A 16,039-nucleotide genomic window follows, 5' to 3' on the forward strand; every position below is an offset into this window, starting at 1 on the left:
GTGGCTTCTCTTGTTGCAGAGCATGGGCTCTAGGTGCGCGGGCTTCAGTAGTTGTGGCATGAGGGCTCAGTAGCTGTGGCTCACGGGCTCTAGAGCGCAGGCTCAGTAGTTGTGGTGCAGGGGCTTAGTTGCTCTGCAGCATGTGGGATCTTCCTGGCCCAGGGCTCGAACCCATGTCCCCTGCACTGGCAGGCGGATTCTTAACCGCTGCGCCACCAGAGAAGCCCAGGTGGCTTAATTTTGACTCAAGGGTGAGTCTAAGTAAACAGACCCATTGCTCTTTCCATCAAAATCTGAAAAGAAATATCCAAAACCCTTTCAAACTTACCATTCTTCTAGGCATGAATCTATCTTGCTAGTGATAAGCCCTAGAAGTCTGGGACTGTCAGCAAAATTACTTTAAGTGGTGCCAATTTCTTCTAGGACTTAAAGGATCCATATTCATTATTCCAGAGTGAAAAACAGATGTAGAACAAGGGCAATAAGTTGGGAAATGATCCCTTTAAAAGCAGCAGTAATAAGTCACATATGCTGTGGCTTGTTAGGTGGCACTCCTACCCAACACCATATTCCATTCTAATTTGGGGAGAATATTTTACCAAAAAAAATTATTTTTACTTAAAAAGGTATTTCCATTTAATTCCACATCTGATTTATAAAAAAATGGGGGAAAAAAGATTTTTTTCCTCTTAGTGCTGGAATGATATATGTAGTTCCACTCTTGTCATGTCATGCTACTCTTCAAAGGGCAAATGTGCTAATAGAGATGAAAGAGGACCAGCCGTAGGGTTGATGGAAGAAGCCCAAATGCCCACTACGTACCTATACAGTTATTAGCTTTGAACTTAATTTACTTTCTCCTTCTAAAAGAGGACTTGGGGCTTCCCTGGTGGCGCAGTGGTTGAGAGTCCGCCTGCCGATGCAGGGGACGCGGGTTCGCGCCCCGGTCTGGGGGGATCCCGCGTGCCGCGGAGCGGCTGGGCCCATGGGCCATGGCCGCTGGGCCTGCGCGTCCGGAGCCTGTGCTCCGCGATGGGAGGGGCCGCAGCGGTGAGAGGCCCGCGTACCGCAAAAATTAAAAAAATAAAATAAAATAAAATAAAATAAAAATAAAAGAGGACTTGGTTTAGGAGAAGATTTCACTCAAGACATTTTTTTAGCACTTAGCCTGGTAGCCTCGAAGTAACAGAGTCAATGTGCCAATACTAGCCATTTTTTGGCACTTCCTACTCTTCGGGCCATAAATTACAGAGCTAGACCAGGGCCAGGCTAAATTATTTTGGCAGATTAGGCATATGAAGCATTTCCTCTGAGGAGAATTTACTCCATTGGATTAGATCACCATTTGATGGGTACACAACTGATTAGAAATTTTGCTCAAGGAGTTACCAGTAGGTGAAGTTAACTAGAGGCACCTATGGTTTATGTAGGCCCTCTCTTAGGATCTTTTATTTTTTTCCTAAACATTTTAGAAATGATATGGGTGAATGTTAACTATACCAAGATGAATATAGAAAAGGATAGTCTGTATTTCGGAGGAGAGAATCAATAATGTTTTCGGCATACTAGGAAAATGGTTAGAATTAAAAGGGAAAAGTTCATTGAGGACAATGTTGAGAGGAAACAGGATCTCATTCATTAAAAAAAATTTATTGAATGCCTACTATGTGCCAAGCACTGTTCTAGGTGCTAGCTGAATTTCCAGGAGCTAACGTTATAATTAAATTTAAGGGCCTAAAGTTGACACATTGACCTTCCACTTATGGTCCTGGTGGAATAACAGGGACCACATGTACCCTTTTTCCTTAAACAACTAAAAAACTGGTCGAAATCTATGAAACTGGTTTTCAGACACTGGAAAACAGGCAGTTCAGGACAGAGAGATCTCTGGAAAAAAGGAGCAAAAATGCCCAAGATGAGCCTGATGAATGCTTCAGCTTACTGCCTGAGGAGTTCCCAGGCCACTGCACAGAGAAAGTGACCCCAGCAGGTTTGGTGATCTTCCTGAGTTGAGTGACAGAGTTCAGAGTTCAGGGATGCCAAGGCAGCTAGACTTCATGGGGCAGAGTACTAGAGAGAAGACAGCTACAATGAGAGAGCTCCAGATATACATAGAGGTTCTCCTTGAGTCTTTGGCTGAATAATAATTGGCACACAGATTTCAGGAAACTAACAAGACTGGAGAAGAAACCACTGGAAAGGAGCTGGTGGATCAATCTTTGGAGTACACACAGATCTGGGAATAGTTTGTTTCCACTAGCTAGAAAAGGAAGGCTTCCAAACACATAAGAAACTGAGGGAGACTTCAGAAGCATATTGCCTCAATAGGAGGGTCAAATTAGCCCTAAAAGCTGTTCTGCACCCACCAAACAAAGCTTAAGAGCAAGTCTTGAAAACATCGAACTGTTTCCAAGTAACTTAACTGCATCCTATTGCAAAGTACAAAAATATTTAAAGGATTCCAAACATACCCAGTACCCTCCAAAAGTTAAATTTCCAAGGTCTGACATTAAATTAAAAATTACCAGACATGCAAAGAAGCAGGAATATAAGATCCAATATGAGGACAAAATCAATAGAAACACACTTGGAAATGACATGGATGGTGGAGTTAGTAGACAAAGACATAAAACAGCTACTGTAAATATATACCATATGTTCAAGGAGTTGGAGGAAAGCATGAGCATGAACAAGACCCAAGTAAAACCTCTACAGTTGAAAAGTGAACTGGATGGGGCACAGATTAACAACAGCAGATTAGACATGGCAAGAAGAAAAGATCAGTGAATTTGAAGACCACAACAGAAGCTACCCAAAATGAAACACAAAGACTAAGAGACTGGAGTACGTGAACAGACCATCAGTGAGCTATGGGACAACAGCAGCAGCCTAACGTATGTGTACTTGGAGTTCCAGAAGATAAGGAGAGGCAGGTGGAGACAGACAAAATATTTAAAAGAAACAATGGATGAAATTTTCCCCATTTGAAAAATTTGAAGCATGGCTTGAAAAAGATCCAGGGGATCTTTTAAAATTATTTTTTATTACAAAGCACTACCTCAGTAGTCCCTTCACGTAGAATGCCCTCCCATTGCTTCTCCATCTACCTAACACATACTTTGAGACCCAGCTCAAGTCCCACAGTCTCCAAAAAAAGTTCCCCGTCCCATGCAAGTGATTTCATCCTCTCCTGACATTGGTCCCTTTTTGACCATCAATTGTTTGACAATTAATCATGCAATGACTGACAGGAGTCCTTGCATAGTTGTTTCTATTCGTAGCCTTTTACTTTTATTCAACTATTTACATGTTTACGTCTTTCTTCCACCCAAGGTCTAGATTCTGTCTTTTCCACTTTCAGAACATACTTCCTCCATCAATCTTCCTCTTTTTCTATTCAGGTATCTACCACCGCTAAAAAAAAAAAATAAAAGGTTTATATGGCTAAAACCCTCCCATGTCCCTTCTGCCCTAATTGACTCCTAGCTGTTTTTTTATCCTTTCCTCTTCTCAGCCAAGCCTCTGAAAAGATTCTTCTATTTTTCTCATATCCCATTTATACCTCAACCCACTGCTTTATGGCTTCACCCTCACCACTCTCCTAAAACTGTTCTCATCAAGGTCACCGGTTACCTATTTGCTACCAAATCCAATGAATTCTTTTAGCTTTAATCTTTGTTTATTTGAAAAAATATTTATTAAATATCTGCTGTGTACCCGGAGCTGGAAATATGAAGGTAAGAAGTACAGATGCCCTTGCAGAGCTCAAGTTCGGCAGGGAAGTCAAGTAAGTAACAAGGTGTGATAAGTGCTACCTGGCATTTGTTGATGGCGGCTGCTCCCTCCCACTTGAACAGCTCTTTGATATTGGCTTCTGCGATGCCATCCTTTCTGGGTCCTCTTCTCCTAATTCTGACTATGTCTTAATAGCCTTTGTACTGGGTTGCTCTTCCTCCACCTGTCCCATGAGTTAGGTGTTTTCCCTCTGGTTCCTTCCTTGGCCTTCTTCTTCTTCTGAATCTCAAGTTTCCTTCATGATCTCATCCAGGTCTATGGTTTCATCTATCTACTATAGGCTGATACTACCAAATCTGCATCTTCAGCCCAGAGTTTTTTTCTAAGTTCCAGATGTGCTCTACTGGACAGCTTCACTTGGATGTCCACAAGTGGTCCAAAATAAACAAGTCTTAAATAGAATTATTATTTACCCTAAATTTGTTCTCCTTTGCACTCCTTAATTTAGTAAATGGTACCTAGTCATCATAGCCTTAAACCTTGGCATCATCCTTGATGTCTCTGTCCTTCAAAATCTCATATCCAGTTGGTCACCAAACTGTATTGATTTGCTCCTAGGCATTTCTCAGATGGGTCTTCTCTCTATTCCTACAGCCAGTGCCTTAATTCAATCTTATAATTTCTGTTTTGGATCCATTAGTTATACCTCCCTGCTTCTGGTCCTGGTTTCTTTCAGTCAGGTCCATGCAACAAAAAGTGACCTTTCTAAAGTAGAACACAAGTGTGTCACTTCCATGTTTAATATCTTTTGATAGTTCTCCATAGACTTCCAGATAAAATTCAAACTCCACATCATGGCCCATAATGCCCCAATCTGCCCACCTCCTCTCTGGTAAGGCGGATTCTTAACCACCACGCCACCAGGGAAGTCCCATATATATCCTTTGTGGAACATTCACCTTGATTTTTAAGAAGTATCTGTTTATGTTTTTCCCATCACTAGATTGTGAATCCCTCCCCCCACTCTCTACTAGCTAACCTCCTTCCTTGCTTAATTTTTCTTCAAGCACTTATTACCATCTGTCATACAATACATTTTACTTATTTGTTTCTCTCTACCCCAATAAGAAGGTAAGCTACATGAAGGTGGGGACGTTTGTCTGTTTTATTCAGTGCAATATCCTTGACACCTAGAACAGTACTGGCACAGAACCAAAGTACTTAGTAGTCATTTGTTATATAAACAAGTAAATCTTTGCCCTGAGCACTTAGAGCCAGTATCTAGCACATGGTATTGGTTGTTACATTCCACTGCAACCTTGTTTACTCATCTGTGCCCCCTATGAGGGGTATTAGATTTTTAAGGACAGTCTCGTGGAAACTATATTTCCCAATTAGGTTCCTAGGTTCTTGCATGATCATAATAGTCTTTTTTATTGTGGTGAAATATACATAAAATTTAACATTTAATCATTTTAAAGTGTACAGTTCAGTGGCATTAGGTACATTCACACTGTTGAGCAAACATCACCACTATCCATCTCCAGAACTTTTTCATCTTCAACTGAAACTCTGTACCCATTAAACAATAACTCCCTATTCCCCCTCTCCCTCAAGCCAATGGTAACTACCATTATACTTTCTGTCTCTGCGAATTTGACTACTCCAGGTAACTCATACATGTGGAATCATACAATATTTGTCCTTTTGTGTCTGGCTTATTTCATTTATCATATCTTCAAGGGTTGTCAATGTTGTAGCCTGTAACAGAATTTCCTTTAAGGCTGAATAATATTTCATTGTATGTATATACTACATTTTGTTCATCCATTCATCTGTGGATGGGCAATTGAGGTGCTTCCACCTTTGGGCTATTGTGAATAATGCGGTTTGAGTCCTTGCTTTAACTTCTTTTGGATATATGCCCAGGAGTGGAACCACTGGATCATATGGTAATTATATGCTTAATTGTTTTTTGAGGAACTGCTATACTGCTTTCCACAGCAACTGCACAATTCTACATTCCCGCCATTATAGAAGGGTTCCAATTCCTCCACATCCTCACCAACACTTGCTATTTCTGTTTTTTTGTTTTATAATAGCCATCCTAATGGGTGTGAGGTGTTATCCCATTATTGTTTTTACTTGCATTTCCCTAATGATTAGTGTTGTTGGGCATCTTTTCATGTGCTTATTGGCCATTTGTGTATCTTCTTTGGGGAGGATATATATTCAAGTCCTATGCCCATTTTTAAAATTGGGTTGTTTGTTTTGTTGAGTTCCAGGATTAAGAGTTTGACTGTATGTTTATATTTGAAGTTCAAATTTATATCCAGTTTGGGACTTCCCTCGTGGTGCAGTGGTTAAGAATCAGCCTGCCAGTGCAGGGGACACGGGTTCGAGCCCTGGTCTGGGAAGATCCCACATGCCGTAGAGCAACTAAGCCCGTGTGTCACAGCTGCTCAGCCTGCGCTCTAGAGCCCACGAGCCACAAATACTGAGCCCATGTGCCACAACTACTGAAGCCCGTGTGCCTAGAGCTCGTGCTCTGCAACAAGAGAAGCTGCCACAATGAGAAACCCACACACCGCAACGAAGAGTAGCCCCCGCTGGCTGCAACTAGAGAAAGCCCATGCACAGCAATGAAGACCCAACGAAGCAAATAAAATAAAATAAAATATTTTTTAAAAATTTATATCCAGTTTGCCTGGATGTAAAATCTTTAGCTCACATCTTCTTTCTTTGGGTATTTTATTTATTTTTAAAATAAATTTATTTATTTTATTAATTTATTTTTGGCTGCTTGGGTCTTCGTTGCTGTGTGCGGGCTTTCTCTAGTTGTGGAGGGTGGGGGCTACTCTTCACTGTGGTGCGCGGGCTTCTCATTGCAGTGACTTCTCTTGTTGTGGAGCACGGGCTCTAGGCACGCGGGCTTCAGTAGTTGTGGCCCATGGGCTCAGCAGCTGTGGTGCACGGGCTTAGTTGCTCTACGGCATGTGGGATCTTCCCAGACCAGGGCTCGAACCCGTGTCCCCTGCATTGGCAGGTGGATGAGCCACCAAGGAAGCCTCTTCGGGTATTTTAAATATATTATGCCATTGTTTTTCAGCATAAACTATTGCTATTAAAAAGTTTTATGACAATCTAATGTTATTTCACATAGAAGTGACTTGGTCACTTTTGGCTAGAAGCCCAAAGAATTTTTTTCTTTCTTTTTATTGTCCAATAGGTTTAATGAAATATATCTTGATATTAGCTGTTCTGGGTCTACTTTCTCAGATACATAGTGTGCCTTCTCAATATACAATTTCAATATACAATCCTTTTTATTTTAGGAATGTTTTCTTCAATTGTACTTTTTGTAATTTGTCACACTGCATGGTTTTCCCTTCTTGAACTCCTATTATATGTACGTAGGATCTTCATTGATTTTATTTATTTATGTATAAACTTTCCCTCAAATCCTCCACATCCTCACCAATGCTTGGTATTGTCAGGATTTCAAATTTTAGCCACTCTAATAGGTGTATAGTAATATCCTGATGTGGTTTTAATTTGCATTTTCCTAATGACTTATGTTGTGTGTATCTTTTCATGTGCTTTTGTCATCTGTATCCTTTTTTTTGATGAAGCATCTGATCAAATCTTTTGCTCATCTTTTTAAGTTGGATTTTTTATTTATCATTAAGTTTTGAGAGTTCTTTATATATTTTAGAGATAAGTCCTATATCAGATATATAATTTGCAAACATTTTCTCCCCGTCTATGGTGTGTCTTTTCTTTCTCTTAACAGTGTCTTTCAAAGAGAAGTTTTTAACTTTGGTCTTCCATTTATTAACTTGGTATTTTTAAAATATTTATTTATATTTATTTATTTTGGCTGTGCCAGGTCTTAGTTGCAGCACTCGGGATCTTCGTTGTAGCATGCGGGATCTTTAGTCATGGCATGCGGGATCTTTTTGTTTGTGGCATGCGGACTTTCAGTTGCGGCACGCATGCAGGATCTAGTTCCCCGACCAGGGATCGAACCCGGGTCCCCTGAATTGGGAGCACGGCATCTTACCCACTGGACTACCAGGGAATTCCCTAATTTGGTTTTTATGGATCATGCTTTTGGTAGTGCATTTTGAGAAATCTTTGACTAACCCAAGGTTACAAAGATGTATTTTTCTAGAAATGTTATAGTCCTAGGGTTTACATTTAGGTTTATGAAACATTTTAATTTTGTATAAAGTTTAAGGTATGGATTAAAGTTCATTTTTAAAATATATAGACATCAAATTGTTCTGTCGCCATTTGTTGAAGTGCTGTCCTTTCTCCACTGAATTGCCTTTGTTTCTTTGTTGAAAATTAGCACCATATATGTGTTGGTCTAATTCTGGACTCTCTATTTTGTTCCACTGATATATTTGTCTCTCTTTACACCAATACCATACTTTCTTGATTACTGTAGCTTATAATAACTTTTGAAATCAAGTAGTTTCAGTCCTCCAACTTTCTTCTTTTTAAAAGTTGTTCTGGATATTCTAGGTTTTGTGCATTTCCAAATAAATTTTAGAATCAGTTGGTCTTTTATTTAAAAAAAGCTTTTGGGGATTTTTTTATTGGATTGCATTTAATCTATTGATCAATTTGGTAAGACCTGACATCTTAACAACATAGTCTTCCAATCCATGGACACAGTAGATCACCTTATTTATTAGGGTCTTCTTTAGTTTCTCTCAGCAATGTTTTGTAGTTTTCAGTATACCTGTATTTCATATATTTTGGTAGATTTATCCCTAAGATTTCATGGTTTTTGATGCTATTGTAAATGGTAATTTAAAATTGTTCATTGATAGTATATAATAATACAATTGATTTTTGTATATTGATCTTGTATCCTTCAACCTTGTTAAACTCACTTATTAGTTCTGGTAGCTGTTTTTATATATTCCAATGGATTGTCTACACAGATAATAATGTCATCTGTGAGTAAAAATAGTTTTACTTCTTTACAATCTGTATGACTTTTATTTCCTTTCTTGCCTTATTTTATTGGTTAGACTTTCCAGTAGGATGTTGAATAGAAGTGGTAAGAGTGGACATTGTTGTCTTGTTCCCTAATCTTAGGGGAAAAGTATTCAGCCTTTCACCATTAAGTAATGTTAGCTGTAGGGTTTTTGTAGATACTTTTTATCAGGTCGAGGAAGTTCATTTTTATTAGGTTGAGAATTTTTATCAGGAATGGGTGTTGAATTTTGTCAAATGTGCTTTCTGTTGAGTTGATTATATGGTTGTTCTTTTAGTTTGTTAATATGATAAATTACATTAATTGATTTTTTAGTGTTAATCCAACCTTGCATTCCTGGGATAAATTCCACTTGGACATAATGTATTTTTTTGTCTGTTTGTTTGTTTGTTTAAATTTATTTATTTTATTTATTTTTGGCTGCGTTGGGTCTTCATTGCTGCATGCGGGCTTTCTCTAGTTGCTGCGAGCGGGGGCTACTCTCTCTTGCAGTGCATGGGCTTCTCTTGTTGCAGAGCACGGGCTCTAGGCACACGGGCTTCAGTAGTTGTGGCTCGTGGGCTCTAGAGCACAGGCCCAGTAGTTGTGGCACACGGGCTTAGTTACTCTGCGGCATGTGGGATCTTCCCGGACCAGGGCTCAAGCCTGTGTCCCCTGCATTGGCAGGCAGATTCTTAACCACTGCGCCCCCAGGGAAGTCCAATGTATTGTTTTTTAAAAAATATTTTTTTAGTACAATTTTACATTCACAGAATGACTTAGCGAACTGTATAGAAATTTCAGATACACACTCCACTTCACAACCCACCCTCTCAGTTTCCCCTATTATTAACATCTTGCATTAAAGTGACTCATTTGTTATAATTAACAAAACAATTTTTTGTTACAATTAATGAACCAGTATTGATATATTATCATTAACTAGTCCATAGTTTATATTAAGCTCACTCTGTGTTGTATAGTTCTATGGGTTTTCAGAAATAAATAATGGTATGTGTCCATCATCATAGTTTCATACAGAATAGTTTAATTACCCTAAGAATGCCCTGTGCTTCACCTGCTCAGTCCTACCTTCCCTCCTCTCACATCCGACAACTAATGATCTTTTACTATCTCTGTAATTTTGCCTTCTCCAAAATGTCATATAGTTTAAATCACATAACATGTAGCATTTTTAGACTGGCTTTCTTTTACTTAGAAACATACATTTAAGGTTCCTCTGTGTCTTTCCATGGTTTGGTAATTCATTTCTTATTATTGCCAAATAATATTCCATTGTATAAATATATTAGAGTTTGTTTATTCATTTACCTATTGAAAGAAACCTTGGTTACTTCCAGTTTGGAGAATTATGAATAAAGCTGCTATAAACATTCATGGGTAAATATCTACGAGCATGCTTGCTGTATGATAAAACTACGTTTAGCTTTGTAAGAAAATGCCAAGCTGTTTTTCAAAGGGGTTGTACTATTTTGCATTCTCATCAGCAATGAATGAGGGTTACTGTTAGTCTGCATCCTCCCGGAATTTAGTGTTATCAGTATTTTGGATTTTAGTCATTCTAATAGGTATGTGGTATAATTACATTGTTGTTTTAATTTGCAATTCCCTAATGATACATGATGATGAGAAATTTTCATATTTTTATTGGACATCTGTACGTCTTCTATGATGTCAGATTCAATTCATTAAGACATTTTAAAGAATATTTACCTCTGTTTTCATGAAGGATATTAGTCTATAATTTTCTTTTATTGTAATGTCTGTCTGCTTTTGGTATCCTATTAATGTTGGTCTCATAGAGGTAGTTTTCCCTTTTCAGTGTTCTGGAAAAGTTTGTGTAGAATTGGCATTATTTCTTCCTTAAATGTTTGGTAGGATTCACCAATGAATCCATGTGGGTGTCCAGTTTTCTTTATGGGAATGTTTTTAACTGTAAGTTCAATTTCTTCTGTAAATATAAGGCTGTTCAAATTATTTATTTCTTTTGGAGTGATTTTTGATAGTTTGTATCTTTCATGGAATTTTGTTATAGATTTTACCCTTGGGGTTTAAAAAATTTTGCTATCTAGGTACTGTGTGTTTACATAGGCCATTTAAAAACTATGCTGCCAGGACTTCCCTGGTGGCACAGTGGTTGAGAGTCCGCCTGCCAATGCAGGGGGTCACGGGTTCGATCCCTGGTCTGGGAAGATCCCACATGCCGCGGAGCAACTAAGCCCGTGTGCCACAACTACTGAGTCTGTGCTTTAGAGCCCGCGAGCCACAACTACTGAAGCCCGTGCACCTAGAGCCCCTGCTTCGCAACGAGAAGCCACCGCAATGAGAAGTCCGCGCACCGCAACGAAGAGTAGCCCCTGCTCACCGCAACTAGAGAAAGCCCACCCACAGCAATGAAGACCCAATGCAGCCAAAAATAAATAAATTTATGAAAAAAACAAAACTATACTGCCAGGTTCTTAGAATTTTCTAAGGTTTGATTTGGAAAACTAGAATGACAGTATAGCAATGTATAAACCAGTATGGTTAAGATGTCCCTAAGAAAATGTAGAAGTAGCTTTATTTGACTGCCACAGGGTCACATATTTTAATATAAGTGAAAAAATTGAAATATTGATGTTAGAATATCCTGAAGTATAAAATTTTTTCACAACTCTATTTTGCAGATTACAGTGTGAAATTTTAATAAGATTACTGAAATTTTAAGTAATTTGCTTTTGTATGAATAACTAATAGTATTAAGATTTAAGATAAGAATATTACTGATAGATTAAGCACTTTTGTTTATATGAATAAACCTCTTTTCTTTCTTACATTTGAGGGAATCATTCGACTCCTCTGGGCTTCAATTCATTCACTGGTAAAAATGAGGCAATCAGACTAGACATTTTGCTAAGATTTCTTCTAGAATGCTATTATTCCAATACTTAGGACTTGCTGTGAAAAAAAAGTTTGCAATGTTAACTGTGAAACAAAGTATTTATTTTTAAGGTGCTTTAATCTAATTATATTAATTTAAACATAAGTATACCAAGATGCCTAGTAAATAATTTGTAGATATTGTAAAATGAGTTTTTTCCAAATTTATTTACTTGTAAGCTGCCAATTGAAAGTAATACTGTTTGGGAAAGAGAAGAAATGGAGTCACAGATAAAATCTTTACACTCCATGTTCCAAAGGAAGATAAATGTTTTATTTAAAGCTATCTATCCGAAATCAAAGTCAGAGTGACACTTGCTTTAGTATCATTCCTATTGTTTATTAATCTTACTAACAAGAAAGGTAAAATTGAATGTTTTTGAAAAGACACCTTGGCATCATTGCACCAGCTGTTTAAAGCACAGGATTAAATCGTGGAATTTAAGTTCTTTACGAATTCTGGAAATCAAGCTTGTCTTGGGGAAGAACTTGATCAGGAACAAAGCAGTTTTACTGAACGTTATGTTGTCTGGGCACTCTTCACCAGCACATGGACACAATTTATTCTTTAACGGGAGCCATGCTCTAGTTCAGATATAAAAGTTTCACAGAGGAACTCTGTGGGGTATGTTTAAAAGGAAACCTTTAGGGACTTCCCCGGTGGCGCAGTGGTGAAGAATCCACCTGCCAATGCAGGGGACATGGGTTTGAGCCCTGGTCGGGGAAGATCCCACATGCCGCGGAGCAACTAAGCCCGTGCACCCCAACTACTGAGCCTGCGCTCTAGAGCCCGCGAGCCACAACTACTGAGCCTGCACTCTAGAGCCCGCAAGCCACAACAACTGAGCCCGTGTGCTGCAACTACTGAAGCCCACGTGCCTAGAGCCCGTGCTGCACAACAAAAGCCACCGCAATAAGAATCTGCAACTAGAGAAAGCCCGCACGTAGCAATGAAGACCAAACACAGCCAAAAAAAAAATTAAAAAAATAAAATAAAATAAAAGGAAACCTTTAGAAATCATATTATAATTACAACATACTACAAAGATATAGATTTAGCCATTGTCTATCCTTTGCTCATTCTCGGAAGACTTTTAAAACTAAAAATTTTGATGAAAAAGTTCTGGAAATCTTGAGTGTGGCTTACCATCCACCTTGTCTTTATATCCAAGAAGAAAATTATACATTTTAAATAAAGGTAAGTTCAGGTAAGTTTGGTGTTTTGGAACCTGTAGCTGATGCTTCTAGTGGTGCCCTGCAACTCTTCCCCTAGGCCCATCTTGGATTTCAGCCACAGCTGTAGTCGACAGTTCACCTCAATCTCAGACTCACCTTTTAGCGACAACAACTCACCTCATATGAGTGCCCCATCTCTCCACTTACTGACAAAGTGTCCTTTTCTAGGCCGTCGGAGCCCCCGAGGCCTAAATGCAAATGTACCCCCTAAGTGTAGACAAGAAATGTCCTCAACCAATGGGTCCAGGGATAGTGGACATATGATCTAGCCTCTAGTCCTTCTGGCTGACAGTTCTGAGAAGCACCTGCTCATTTGTAAAGAGGTGCTGGTCCTGGAATCAACTCCCAAACATTCTCAATGGCAATCTTGATAATATCCTTGTGTTACATTTTCTTCCCTCTCTCATTCTTCCTGCTCTCTTACTCCTGCTTCCTGGGATTAGTTCACAAATCATCTACTTGCACCCAAATGTTTGTCTCAAGGTCTGTTTTAGGAGGAATATAACATATGACTTTGGTATGAGAGTGATCCTTGAAAGCAGATCATTAGGATGGGATTCTGGAATGGGATCACTTACCTTATTGCTAGGATAAGCAGGATGGTGGTAATCCCTGGTCTGCATCACAATGCCTAGGAGTCTCACCTGTGATGGAATGGGATAAGAAGAAATGGGTTATCCAGTAGCTCTGTCACTAGAATTGTTTGGGGGGCAAAGGATTGTGGAATTGGTTAGCATTTGTTATCTGCCTTGGAAGCCTTGAAAAAAGGAAGTAAGTAACAAACTCACATCAGCCAACTATCATCTTAGGGCACACTGAAAGCCAAAAGGTCACCTTGGCAGTATTTAAAGAGACCATTATCTCCTTAGCCATAGGACTTCTGTAGTGAAAATCAGGCTCAGAGTGTAATTGTAAGGGTGGCAGAGCTGCAAAGGAGATAAAATGTGCAGCCTCCACAAGTCTCCTTTGCTAGTGTCACAGCCCTGGTATCAGAGGAGAGAGACTGAGACTTGCGATGAGAAAATTTGGGTGGATATGCTTGAGGAGCTTGAATTCCTGGTTTTCTCTGAACCTTTCACACCAGCCAAAGCAGCTCTTTCTCCCTCTCTAGAGGAGAGCAGCCTCCCCTTACCTGGAGACCACACACAGTGTTCACCTAAAGGAGATGTCTTGTAAGATGACTCTTACTACCTCAAGACTGAACTTGTTTCCTCCCATTGCCATGAGAAGATTAACTAATGCCAAGTTTTAGCTGAGAGAGAAAATATAGTTCTTGATCTGGGAAGAGATAGCTGTACTGAAAGAATTTTAGGAACTGGCTAATCATTACTGGCAGGAATTTAAAGAATATGTGTGGGAATAGATCTTGAATGTGCTGGACCAGAGTGGCAGAATATTAGACTGGATAGAGGAGAGTTTATTGACATGGGAGCACTCTCTTATATAAGACTCAAGATTTAACATCCTGGCAAGGACACTTGGTGTTAATAGGCTGTTGGGATGGCTTCTTGACTCTTCGTGGCCTACACTAAATGAGATGGAGATGCTGGAATTGCCTTGTCAAAGTAATGAAGAAGAGGTCAGTGGCTCAGAGAGGTGGGAATGTTAGAATGGATTTATGTCATGTGTCAAGAGAACCAACCTATTATTTTCCCAGGAGGAGCCCAGAGAACACTCTCTTTACTGAGGCAATAAAGATTGTACTAATGAGAATGGCAACGATATATTTGATTAAATTAGTGGTATCTAGACCAGGATTCACAGTAGGAAATGGTGCCACAGAATTGGGCTCTCTTATATTAATTGAGATGATAGAATTCTACAATGGCAGGAGGCAGGTAGTGGTATTCCAACCATCACTGGCAAAGTGGCAGCAGGGCTGAAGTGGCAACCAAGGTTCCTTGGTGTTCAGGGAGCACAGTGTAGCTCGTGTTCAAGGTAGAAGGCAGTAGACTAGGGTGCAGTTTTATCCAAAAAAGCAAGAGCCGGAGAGCAGAAAGTTGATGTCAACTGCTATAATGCAAAAGTGTTATCCTGTAACTATCATTTCATGTCCATCAATTGAAAAGGAGGCCAATGCCCTTTGAAAAATGCTACTTATGTCACTACAAGCATATAGAATAAATATCTGCCCACTCTTTCTCTAAAGTACCATAAGCCACTTACTAAAGTAACTGTACAATGCAATCCTTTCAAAGGTAGTTGGATAAGAGCGCGCTGAATAGACTTGATATCGAGTGATCTAAAATGTCATCACTGTTCTTCAATTAAAGTGGGAGCTTATGGATGCCAGGTAATAAATGAAGTCCTGGTTCCAGTCCATCTTACAGTAGTTTCAATTGATCCAGATGGGTCCCTGTGGCTATTCCCTGGTCTCTAAGTGCATACCTGGAATCTTAACAGTTTCACATTGGTTCCCTGCCCTATGGAATAAAATCCATTATATGGGGAGGATCAAGCAGAAATCCTTAAAATTGCACCCCTCCACCCCAGCCAAGATAGTAAACCAAAACCAATACTGCACTCTGAATAGAACTGCAGAGATCAGTACCACCTTCAAAGACTTAAAGAATGCAGAGGTGGTGCATTCTTTTCCCGGAACATATCAATGCGAACTCTGGCATGGTACGCGGCTGCTGATCTGACAAATTTTTTTCAATCATGAAGAACATCAAAAGACTTTATATTTACATGGGAAGGATAGCACAATGCAGGTGAACCTATTGTCACAGCGCTATGTTAACTCTCCTACCCTCTCTCCCATGGTGTAGTCTGCAGGGATCTTGTTCATCTTGTTATTCCGTAGAATCTCATGCTGGTCCTCTATATTGGTAAATCAGGCTAATCAGATCTGATGAAGAGGAAGTGGAAAGGACTCTTTGTGCTCTATAAGACACACACAAGCCAGAGGATGGAAGATTTGGACCCCTGTGGATTTTAGGGGTCCAATGGTCTGGAGGATGCTGGGACATGCCTCCAAGTGAAGGACAAGTTATTGAACGTGCACCCTCTACCATTAAGAAAAAGGTACGGTGTTGGGGACTTTGACTTTTGAAGCTAAATGCTGCTCTCACCCACTTATGGGGAGAGTTAGAGGGCTGCTAGTTTCTAGTGGGGCCCAGGGCAATAGAGAGGACT

General features: G+C 39.5%; 1 protein-coding gene across 1 annotated transcript in view; it reads right to left on the reverse strand.

The window, feature by feature from the left end:
- The window catches only part of WASHC3 (WASH complex subunit 3), an 86,765-nt gene that overhangs the window by 10,009 nt on the left and 60,717 nt on the right, over positions 1–16,039 (reverse strand). The window contains exon 9 of the mRNA XM_028490500.2: positions 13,480–13,545. Coding sequence (XP_028346301.1) covers positions 13,487–13,545 — 59 coding nt within the window. The 3' untranslated portion in view covers positions 13,480–13,486. The remainder of the gene's footprint in view (positions 1–13,479; positions 13,546–16,039) is intronic.

This window comes from Physeter macrocephalus, chromosome 6 (genome assembly GCF_002837175.3).
Source record: "Physeter macrocephalus isolate SW-GA chromosome 6, ASM283717v5, whole genome shotgun sequence".
Taxonomy (NCBI): domain Eukaryota; kingdom Metazoa; phylum Chordata; class Mammalia; order Artiodactyla; family Physeteridae; genus Physeter; species Physeter macrocephalus.